Below are 12,325 nucleotides of genomic sequence, written 5' to 3'. Positions count from 1 at the left end.
GTTCTCATTTACAAAAATCTGTTTTTCTCAAAATGAAAATTTCGTTAATATTCAATTTTTCTAAACGTTTTCAACTGCTTTCATCCAATTACCTTGATTTATCCTTACGACATTTTCTAAATATATTAGAATAAATTTTAGGAAGCATTTCTGAATTATCATAAATAGCAAGTTATAAGTATTTATTTGTCACGAAATCTAATTTTTTGGGAGAAAATTTAATTTTAAAATTTATTTTGGTGTATATTTCTAATTCTAATTTTTGTACTGTTGTTCTTCATCCTAACTTCTGTTTAGATATATCTGTTAAAGTCAAAACTAAAAAGAGAAATTAAAAAAAATTCAAAATGAAAGCCGTTGGGAGCATTTTAAAAATTGTTAAATTTCTTTGGCTAGAAATTTTTTTTTTTAAACTTTCAGAATATCCTTAGTTAGCTAAGATACAGATTGGAAGAAGAAGAAAAAATGTTTTTTGGAGGTCCACTGTAGCCTTAACAGAGTAGGGTTAAAATTACCTCCCTTTTGGGATAAGCACGCCATACTTTGTTTCGCCAATATTGAAGCGCAGTTCGTTGTATCCGGAATTACTTAAGATGATACAAAGTTTTATTGCGTAGTATCGGCCTTTGCCTCCGACATCTTGAGTTATGTTGGCGATATCGTGTCTCGCCGCCAGCCACGGACAAATATGCTACTCTTAAATCGCGGTTAATAAGCGAATTTTCAGATTCGGAAAAGAGAAGAATTAAAGCTGTACTATCAGAAGTAACCTTGGGAGACGACAAACCTTCCCATTAATTGCGAAAGATGAAGCAATTGGCTGACAAAATTCTTAGCGATGATGTACTTTGGCTATAGCGCTTACCAAATCAAGTACAGGCGATAATTTCCTGGTTTGCAAATATCGAGGTTCAATTTTCCGTAGCTGGAATATCGCTCGATCGAACTAAATACACTATCTGGAAGAAAGTGAAGGGGCAACTGTGAAGTTTGGTGGAGGAGGATTGATGGTATGGGCCTGTTTCTCCTGGTATGGGGCTGACCCACTGGTGAAGGTCGATGGTATGATGAATGCCGATGGATACTGTGATATTCTCGACAATCATGTCATTCCTACCTTGTGGGCAACGTACGGTATGGATGTTTGCTTGTATCAAGACGACAACGCAAGATCCCATGTTGCAAGGAGGACTCTTGATTAGCATGTGAACAACAACGTTAAACGCATGGAGTGTGCGGCGCAGAGCCCTGATCTTAACCCATTTGAATATCTCTGGGACGAATTGGACCGTCGGTTGAGGGCCTGCACCCAACTCCCCAAAAGCAAGCATGAACTATGGAACTTCCTGTTAACATTTGGAAGGAAATTCCTCTTGCCACTAAACCTAATTTAGTGGAAAGCATGCCCAGAAGGGTTGCAGCTGTGATCGTAGCCAAAGGAGGCCCTTCCTTCTATTAATTTTAATAAATATGGGTTTATGTTGTTATAGTGTCGTGTCCCGTCACTTTCTTCCTAATAGTGTATTACAGCGTCATCGCCGCGCTAAATTCAGAGGTTTTAACTTACGTAAGCGATATCGTCCTAAGCCCACCCGAGCAAGATAAATATAACATTTTAAAGGCTCGCTTAATTTCTGAGTTTTCAGATTCAGAACAAAAGAGAATCAAAGCTTTGTTATCCGAACTTACATTGGGGGATGATAAACCATCCCACTTACTAAGGAAAATGCGAAATCTTGCCGGTAGAAAATTGAGTTATGATTTTTTAAAAACATTATGGTTACAACGTCTCCCACAATCTGCTCAAGCTATTATTTCAATTTCAGAAGGAAATTTAGATAAACTTAGCGTTATGGTAGACAAAATTTTAGAGATTTCACCTAACAACCCAAATGAAATTCATGCAGACAGAAACCACAACTTCAACTTCGAACTTATGGTTAACCGTAAGAGAGGCGACTAAAGACGCCACACTCTCTCTCTGCACTGCACAATCGGAGCACGCACGTTGCCGAGGGCCGTGCACCTATGTAACTTCTTATGTATGTCTAACCTAGAAATTGTCTTTATTAAGTTTGTTTAATGAATTAACCATCAGTATTAATCTACACGAACATGAACAATTTCATTACCTATATTTGTTTACAAGCTTCATTTTATTGCTCTTGAGGTCATCATTTTACTTTATTTTTTAAATGAATTTTATAACGAAATTTGTAATAGAAACTTTTTTTAAGCATTGAAAATAAGTTTTCTTAGATTAAATATAATAATTAGTATTGGAAATGTATTGTGTAGATGAATGTGCTTTTCTGTTGACGCTGTTTATTGCAGTGTATATCATTCATAAACATTAATGTTTTTATTTCTGATATCAGTTTAAGTTCGTGTGTTTTTAACCAAATTTGGTAGGAAAAAAACATGAGATGCATTTCAAACGTGCCATCTCATATACTACAAATGATAAAGTTCCTCTCGTGAGAAAATTCATTATGAAAGTAAGTTATATTATATGTTTCAAATAAATTAATTATATTATTTACATGAAAAAAGTGAAGCTTAAAACATGAATTTTTTTTTTATTTAAAAAATTTACTTCTAACCAACCAAATTTAAAAACTAAGTAAGATAAACTGAAAGCAATCCTACAGCAGGCACATAAATCTTATGTATTACTTTATTCTCTTTCTATGCTAGGTTCCTGCCTCTCTGCGCCTGGAGGTTTCCAGATGCAGATAGTCTGTGTCTGGAGTATTCTAGAACTTAATTACAGAGAGTATAGTTACCTTTATGTCTCAGTCTAGCGTTTCGAGGATGTTCGAAGAATTCATCACAGCTACGATAATCTTTGTGGAGAATTTCGTAAAATTTCCGCAATCTGCGAGACCCACTGCAGCAGCAAAAAGAAAATTCTACGAAAAGTGAGGGATCCCAAATATTGTTGGTGTAATTGATGGGACGCAGATCTGCATTACAACACAGAGAGTCTGTGCCTGGAGGATTCTAGAACTTAATTGCAGAGAGTGCATTTACCTTTATGTCTCAGTCTAGCGTTTCGAGGATATTCGAAGTATTCATCACAGCTATGATAATGCTTGTGGAGAATTTCGTAAAATTTCCGCTGTCTGCGAGAACCACTGCAGCAGCAAAAAGAAAATTCTACGAAAAGTGTGGGATCCCAAATATTGTTGTTATAATTGATGGGATTTGTACTAGTAAAGAAAAAAGATGGCTCTTATAGGTTATGTACTGATTCTCGTAAACTGAAATTAAAGATACTCCCTGACTCACATCCGTTTCCTAATATGACAGATCTTGTACACAACCTCTGTGACGTCAAATTGTTCACCATTTTGGCTCTTTGTGCAGGGTTTTATCAAATGAAAATTGATTCCGACGATACATTAAAAACCGCATTTGCAACGGAAAATGGATTGTATGAGGGAAAACAAAACATTAAAGCGGATTACTTATCGATAGAAATAAATCATATAAATAGTTTTGAATTAATTTCATTTGAGTCAGAACTGCTCGAAAAAATTAAGTTAAGTCAAAAAAAAACAGATCCGTTTTGCTTAAAATTATTGGACGAGATAGAAAATGAGGTTAACACCAGCTCAAAATCAAACTTCTTTATTAATAATGATAAAGTGAAGAAAAAAGACAAACTTCTAATTTGTTTAAATCTGGTGTCCGAAATAATGAAGTTATGTCATGATTCACCCACGGTTACTCATCAAGGATTTTCTAAAACCTTAAATAGAATTAAACAAAACTACTTTTGGCCTAAAATGTATAAACATATTTTTAACCATTTAAAATGAAGCCAATCTTGCAAAGAGAGGAGAGCCCATAAACCGAGTAAGTTAGCTCCATTACAAAGGGTACCGGTCACATCAAAACCTTTAGAGCTTAATGCTATTGATGCTCTTGGTCCCTTACCGACAACTTTCATGAGAAATAAATATATTTTGGTTTTCTCCGATTATTTTAGCAGGTGGCTAGAGGCTTATGCTACCCCTGATATTGTAGTTAGAACCCTTGAAAGTTTTATAGCTAGTCACGGGGTCCCAAATCATTTAATTACCGACATCGGCTCTAATTTCTTATCTAAATCAATATCAGAGGTTTACGAGAAGTTAAGAATTAAAAAAAAACACTCAACTTGTGCTTACCATGCACAGAGTGATGGGATGGTAGAGCGTCTTAACGCTACCATTTTAAATTCATTAAATCATCTACTGAATGAGTCTCAAAATGACTGGGATAGACATCTTAATTTTGCTCTTAGAGCTCACTGTACTGCAATATACACGTCAACAGGTGTATTGCAGTACACACGCCAGCTTCGATTTTGTACGGGACAGAATTACAGCTCCCACATAATTTGCTAACAGGAGAAAATAAACTATCGTATGCAGGGCCCCTATTACCAGCTTCACGGAATCTAATTCCGATCGAAATGAAGCTCTCGTGACGTCATAAATCCGTGAATGTCAGTTAGGCCGTATTACAAGCTCTTGATTCCGCTCGGAACTAAATTCAGATGCGAAATAATTACGAATTCGATTTCGGCAGGTTTAAGAGTAAGCGAAATCTAGTTTGTTTATTTTAGTGATCAAAATGGCGCTGTTTTCTGTCATGCAACTAGCTATTGCTGAAGAGATTGATCGAAACATTATTAAGAGAAAGATCTATCGGCCCGAAAGATTTAAGATCTTCCAATATACCGACAACGAATTAAGAAGTCAATTTAGATTGACTAAAAACATTTGTGTCGAACTCATAGAAAAACTTCGGCCAGCGTTGGAGCCACTGACTTCAAGCAGAAATGTCTTCTCTGTAGAAACTAAAGTAAGTACATAATTTTATTTTGTTCTTTATACAAGAAAATAAGTCTCTAGAATTTCTTAATTGTCTGTTATAACTAGTTTTTATTAATACGTATGTAAAAAAATCATTTTTTAGCTTAAATTTTTTTCGTTTACTGCATTGTAATCAATCGGTTATTGTTATCAAATCACGTTCGTCCCGATGTGATCACATTAAGCGGCGTCTACTGTAATAATAAATATTAATGATTATATATGGTGAAATTGCGCTGTATCAATAGAATAGATGCATCGTATAAACCTTTAAATCTGTTAAACTTGTCTTTAATGTTTGTTGAAAACAGCCTTTGTTTTGAATGTTTTCTTAATTTCAAATGCTTAAATTGAATTTTTGAATGCTCAATTGAAGGATTTGAATTTTCAGTATGGTGTTGCTCAATTTAAAAAAACTCTTGTCACAATTCTGATGAATATAAAATTTGTTTGATCTGTAAAATGGTTTGTTTAAATTTTAGGTTACACTACGCCTTTAATCTGTGCTGCTGTTGGGTGCTCGAATGCCAAAGCAGGGTGTAAAGAGAAGAAAGTGTCATATCATAAATTTCCTCTGGGTAACAAAAGCTTGTTAAAGGAATGGTTGGCAAGAATGAAAAGAGAAGGTTTCAATCCAACTCAGTACTCCCAGCAATGTTCTGAGCATTTTGAAGAAGAATGTTTAACATATCAACCCTTTTCAAATAGAAGATTCTTCAAACCTGATGCAGCCTCAACAAAATTTGAACATAATCAACATGAGCCAAAGAGGAAACGTAACACCTACCAATTTCAGTAAGTTTTTATTTATTTATTATCTACAATAAAAATTCTATTCTATTCAGAAAACGTTTATAATAAACAATTTTGTATGGAAGATGTGTTTATTAGTTTAAATAAGTTTTTTTAATCTTTTGGTGCTTTTGCTCATTTCTGAAAATGCTTCACTCTTTAACGTTCTTACATAACATGAAGGCTTAAAGCCAGTATAACTTTACCTATTAATAAAATGATATGATCAAATATCTTTTTAAAAGGTAGTTTTCTGAAAATGTAATTCATAAAAAGTTTTCTTTATAAAATCATTAATGCAGATTTTAACTCAAACTGATAAAAATTTATTTTCCACATTATGAAATAATTCTGTGAATGTAATTTACATATGTGTCATTTTTCTTTTTAATAACATAAAAAGTTCTTTTCTTTGGTCAGAACCTTTAGTAATTTTCTCAATTACTATTTTTTTTAATCAATATTGCAATATGGAAACAATTTCTGTTTGAAGCCTGTTGTGATGATCGAATAAATCGTACACCCAAAGAATTAAGGTATCCGACCACCTTGAAAACGAGTATTTCGACTAAAAATTCAAATTTCAGTTTATTGTCTCATTATGTTGCCCCATTTCTCTAGTTTTCAAAAATGTCTCGTTTTTGCATATGAGTCAAATAGAAATTTAGTTATGGTAATTTTAGTAATGAATTGTAGCTGTCAAATTTACCGGAAGTGATAAAAACGAAACCGAAACTAACAACAGTTTTACTTTTTTCTCCATTTATGCAAAAAAAAAAATCTAAATATTTAATTTTTAAGGCTCCTAAACTCTCGGCAGATGAATTTGAATAATGTTTTTATGTAACTGTGTTTTTTTTAATTGGTAACAAACGATATGCTTGAATTTTTGCAATCGTTTGTTTACATTTGAAGCGTTCATTTTATTTCTTCTTTTTTGTTGTATTTTTAACAAATTCACTGATTCATTTGGAAAAATTTGTACTAATTTAAACGAAATGGGTAAGAACAGAACTACTCGATTAAAAAAACGTACATTTCATGGAAATCAACATTCTAATAAATGTGCTGATACTGAAAAGATTGATGTTTCAGTTAGTGCAAGTTCTTCAAAATTATCTCTTGCAAGTAATTATACTCATGAAGTGAGCTCTTTGGAGGATAAAAATATACGTGGTAATAGAATTATAGATATGGAGATCCTAATTGCTGTATTTACTTCATTGTGCTGCCAGATTTGTTTGAACAAGTTGATTATTTTGGAAGATTCAACGTTTTAGCCTCTCTTCTAACTTGACTTTGGTGTGCAAAAAATATGACTTTGCAGAAGCATTTTGTACCTCAAAGAAAGATAACAAGCAAAGTGAAATCAAATTCTTAATGAATTTCTTGTTATTACTATAAAGTATAATTATTAATTGTCATACATGCATTTTTAAGTATTATAAACGTTATGAGAATGCTCGTGCAGTAAAACTGACTAATATAAAATGTGTGCACGAAAAACTCCAGGCATTAAATAAAAGTTTAAAACTGTGCATATATCTTAAGAAGAGTAGTGTCTATAAAACATATTAATATTTAGCTATCAAACAGTCAGAAATTTTAAGTAAGGTGCAATTATAAACTTCAATTGCATTTTTCTCAAAATGAGTTTTTTGCGATTTTTCACTTACGAAAAACAAGATAACTCCAACAAATTTTGTAATTTTTTCTTTATTTTCAGTGAATGTTTCTTACATATATGTTTGTGTAACTAACCTCTAAAATTCAGATAACTTGGGATAGATTTTGTTTTATAGGATTTTTTCTTTTACGTAAAGTGAAAAAAAAAAGAAAAATTTTGAAAAAACACGATTAATGTAACATAATTTTTTTTCTAGACAAGATATCTCTTAATCTGTGGTTCATTACACTAACTGATAGCTTTAAAGTATTGATAAAAAGTTTGATTGCCTTCTCTTTGATAGTTTTTAATATAGAGTGTTTTCCACAAGCTATTTATTTTTACTAAAAAACATTATAAAACCTCTCTTAAAAAATATTTTTGGTATTTTTAAAATTTTTGCTATTAATTATTTCTATTTACATCAATATATGTAATAAAAATCAATAATATTGTTAAAAATATTGTTTTCTGAAATTTTTTGTTCCGAAGGTAGTCGGATACCTTAAAATGCTTTGGTCTTGAGATTTGAAATATTTTTAAAGTTGAAATGTGTATCAAAGCTTAAAATTTATATTGGTAACTGCATTTACTTATACATGTTTATGGGTTATCTCCTTCTAGCACATACACACATGATTTTTCGCAAGAAATTTTTATTTTATTTAGTGTCATTTTCGTCATGCGAAAATGCCACTTGTTGTTGGAACTATAAAAACTAGATTGATGAATAAATTTAAACGTCAATAAAAATGATCTTTTCTGATGTAACTATGCGTAAAAACTACCAATTATGAATGATAGAACTATTTTAATTAAACTAATTAAAAAAAACTTGCATTTAATTTTGTATTGTAAAATTTAATTTTTGCTACACAGCGGTGGTCTTTCCAGAAGGATTTCCTCCACTTCTGTTTTGTACATAAAAGAAAAACTGATAGTATATGCTGCATACACCGTGCAGCGCCATCTGTAGTGAGCAGGCTCTCTTCACATACTCACTCACGAAACGGCAACGGGAAGAGAGCTCCGAAAGATGTTCTAAAGCTGGATCTCCACCGGGAGCAACGGCAACGGGAATCTCGTTGCCAAAGTTGCACGCCGGCGGACTAGCGCCGTTTCTCCATGTTGCCGTGTTGTCGTTGCTTCCAGTTCAAGAGTTGGAAACGAGTCATCTTTTGTTACCGTTGCCAAGCCTAGTAGCCAATCAGATTCGTTGCTAGTTTCCGCTCCCAAACCTCGTGTTTTGATATCGCACGTGAAAGAAGCGAAGCGACAATTAGAATTTTAAAATTTGCTTATGTAAAGGTTAAGAATTATTAAAGAAAATGGAAGAACAATTAATTGACTACGTGAGAAATAGCCCATGGCAATATGATTATAGCCGTGCGGATTTCAGAGACGCAGAAAAAAAGAAGCAAACTTGGATAAAAATAGCTGAAAAGCTTAGCATAGATGGTGAGTAAAATTTTACTACAGTCAAACCCCGCTATAGTGAACACGGTATATAGTGAACGAAATGTTCGGTCCCGTGCTTTGCTATACACGTATAATGTTATTTTTTGCGGATATAGTGAACCAAAAAAGCGAGGAAGTTGGATATAATGAACTTTTTTCTGTCTTCGACTGAATTTTTTCTTCATTTTTTTGTAATAATTTTGAAATTTCTACTTCAAAATAAATACATATACTGATTTTTTAAACCATCTATAGAAGGGAATGTAGCGATAAGCATTTTTTCTTGTTTGCGTCTTTTATCTCACTTTCCCATCCCTAAACAAACCAAGCAGATGATGCACCTGTAAGGTGTCAGTGACATCAATATGTATTTTCTGTCAAATGGAATGAGTAATTATTCATTATTGGTCAAAGAGTTGGACACTAATATGTGTCGATAAGGCCCTCATTTCAACTCCTTTTTGCTCTCAATTCAGTTTAAAAAAGCTTGCAAACAAGTGTCTCAAATTTAACTATGGCGAGCAGTAAACGTAAAACGTTCTCCATTGATCATAAAATGGGCAAAATCAGAAAAATTTGATATTTTCAGGGAATATAAACTATCCAAATCTGCAGTTTGTAACATATGCAAAAATAGACAATCATTTCTGCTCATGAAAAAAATTTAGATGACAGAAAATAGTTGAGAAAAGCTGATCACAAGGGTGTTGAAGCAATACTGAAGTGGCTCACCATTCGAAGAAGCCGCAATCTTCCAGTATCTGTACAAATGTCGATGAATTTGCTAAGCGATTTTGTGCGACTACTTTTATATGCTCGAATGGCAGGTTAGACATGTTTAAAAAGCGGAATAACAGAAATTCAGGAAAAATTATGTGAGAGTCTGGAAGTGTTTCCATTTCTGATGTTGCGGATTGCTCATCAGCTAAAGATTACTAATTTTTTTTTTGTACGCAAGACGAATACGAAGACGAATTTTGTACGAATGAAAAATAACACATTTTTTGCTACTTCATAATATTTTTCAGTCATTTATTTGAATAATGTGTAATAAAACGGAGGAGTTTGGGAACCATTAGTTAAATATACTGCGTAACGGATATAGTGAACCCCCGGTTATAGTGAACCGAAATTTCGGTCCGTTGAAGGTTCACTATAGCGGGGTTTGACTGTATTACTTATTTTATTTTAATAATAAATTTTGTATAAAATTTTTGAATTTACTTCATTAATCAAATCAATGTTATGGAAAGTATTTTTAATTGATTTCCAAAGATAATTTAATACTAATAATATTTTTGACTGTCATAACAATATTATAGTTAAGTTACTCTTTATAAATAACTAAATATATAGTATTCTGTAAGGAAGTTTATTTATGATGAATGAAAAAAAAATTGTTCCACTGCTATATTAGGGCCCTTAATGGATATTTTTTAAGTCAAATAGACAGATTACTTTGAAGCGGATCCTCGACCCTCCCCGTCCGTAACATATATTTACGCTAACGGATTTTTTATATGAATGAAATTTATTTTCTGATAAATTCTATGTCTGGTTTACGAAAAGAAAAGTCCCTTTACAACAGTTTTGTTATGAAAATTTTCTCAGCATTAGTGAATAATTTTTTTCATCAACTTCTTTAAGACTTACAAATTGCTGATTTATGTTTATGCATTTGTTTCACGATTTAAATGTTATTCTCTAGGCCTGCTTATGAACCAGATGACACAGTGGAAGATGCTACATTTAAAGCTGTCAGCGTGCAGACAGATGAAAGTGTTTTTACTTGTTTACTAGACAGTTTGAATCTTGCTGGGGAAAAAATTGAAGAACTAGAAAATTTGCTAGCTAGCAAAACGTTTTGTTATCAAGTTTTGAGCAAAGATAATATTCTTTTTAACTCGGTAACTGGATTTACACCAACTGTTTTTGATACAGTCTTTAATTTTTTAATGCTAACAGAACTCAAAGATAGTTGCACTGTTTCAGCGAAAGACAAATTTTTCATTTTTTTAGTTCGAATTAAATCTAGTGACAATTGAGTTTCTGAGTGCAGTCACAAATGTTCCAAAAACCTCAATAAGTAGGATTTTATCCTCAGTAATTGATTTTGTGTACATTAAACTTAAGGCCATAGATATCTGGCCCTCAAATCCGCAAGTATTGGAATACATGCCGGAGGCATTTATACGCACCTATCCAAATTGCAGATTAATTCTGGATTGCACAGAGATAGCAATCCATAAGACTTCAAATCCAAGGATACAACAATTCACTGTCAGCCATTACAAAAATGAAAACACGCTGAAAGAATTACACCTTCTGGAGCGATATGCTACATTTCTGATCTGTGGTGTGGGGGAATTTCTGCAAAAAACTTTCCCTGGAGTCTGGACATCTCGACCACTTATCCGACGACACAATTCTTGCAGATAGAGGATTTTTAATCCATAAAGAACTCCAGAAAAAGAATTGTAATTTAGTGACTCCTCATTTTTTAAAAAACTTGAATCAGTTTAGTGTTGCCGAGAGAGAAGAAAACAAAAAAGTATCCAATCTGCGAGTGCATGTTGAAAGAGCAATATCCAGAATAAAAAAATATCGATATTTTAAAAGCCCTGTGCCATCACAATGTTTCCACGAAGAAAACAGAATTTTTTTATTTGTGCATTCTTTACAAATTTTTCTGTACCATTAATAAAAATTGCATGATCTTTTTCAAAATGTATTTCTTTCTGCATAAACAAATTTTATAATTGTGTGGAAAATTTTTTTTACTAGATTTAAAAGCTCTCCGGATATCGCTCATGAGGTGCAATAGTGAAACAACTAAAAAAACACTAGTTTTGGAATCAGAACAGGTGTAAATATGAAAATACACATTCTTTTAGCAGCAATTCTAGCACAACCTAACTCTTCAACTTGAAGGTAATCTTTGCTTAAGCAAACTAAAGCATTTCCTATGCATTTTGCTTAGCAATGAAAACTTTAAACCCACTTATCTCAAAATATGATTTTTTTTTAGTTGTGCCGCTATTGCAGCACATGAGCGATATTACGAAATACGCAAAAAGTAAAATTAACGTAAGGGATCAAAGATGTTCCATATTATGATAAAATTACGTTTTCAGAATAGAATGTTGTAAAAGTAATTTCCTCACTAACGAACTAAGTGGATAAAAATAATTAAAAGCATACTAAAAGACAACCTCTGTGCATTATTTTCAGATATAGTTAACTAAAAAAAATCGATATAAAACTTGAAAACTTTTTTTCCTCTCTATAATTTAAAAGAAAAAAACATAAAACTGCATTTTTGAAAAGAGCTTAGAAAAATTTATTTTGTTATTCAATTAACCAGTTGAATTGAATAACAAAGTAAATTTTTAAAAGTAATCTGAATTAAACACAGATAATTTTATTAATGGATAATTATAACAAAACGGAATTTTTTGGATCAAATATAAGAATTAAAAGACACTGGTTATAATAAATTTATTCTATGTGCCAAAATTATGTAATCCTAACAAGTATTAGTTCC

General features: G+C 32.3%; 1 protein-coding gene across 1 annotated transcript; it reads left to right on the top strand.

Annotated features, from left to right (window-relative positions):
- The first annotated feature begins 1,336 nt into the window (after positions 1–1,336).
- On the top strand, positions 1,337–11,508 carry LOC122273833 (uncharacterized). Its single transcript, XM_071186939.1, has 5 exons — positions 1,337–1,442; positions 1,491–1,946; positions 2,698–2,751; positions 5,348–5,660; positions 10,490–11,508. The coding sequence occupies exons 1-5, from the start codon at positions 1,337–1,339 to the stop codon at positions 10,824–10,826; spliced, it is 1,266 nt and encodes a 421-aa protein (XP_071043040.1). The 3' UTR covers positions 10,827–11,508.
- Positions 11,509–12,325: the final 817 nt, after the last annotated feature.

Source organism: Parasteatoda tepidariorum, chromosome 10, assembly GCF_043381705.1.
Source record: "Parasteatoda tepidariorum isolate YZ-2023 chromosome 10, CAS_Ptep_4.0, whole genome shotgun sequence".
In the NCBI taxonomy this organism is placed as follows: domain Eukaryota; kingdom Metazoa; phylum Arthropoda; class Arachnida; order Araneae; family Theridiidae; genus Parasteatoda; species Parasteatoda tepidariorum.
Note: the sequence above shows the minus strand (reverse complement) of the source record. Positions and strands in the feature narration are given on the sequence as shown.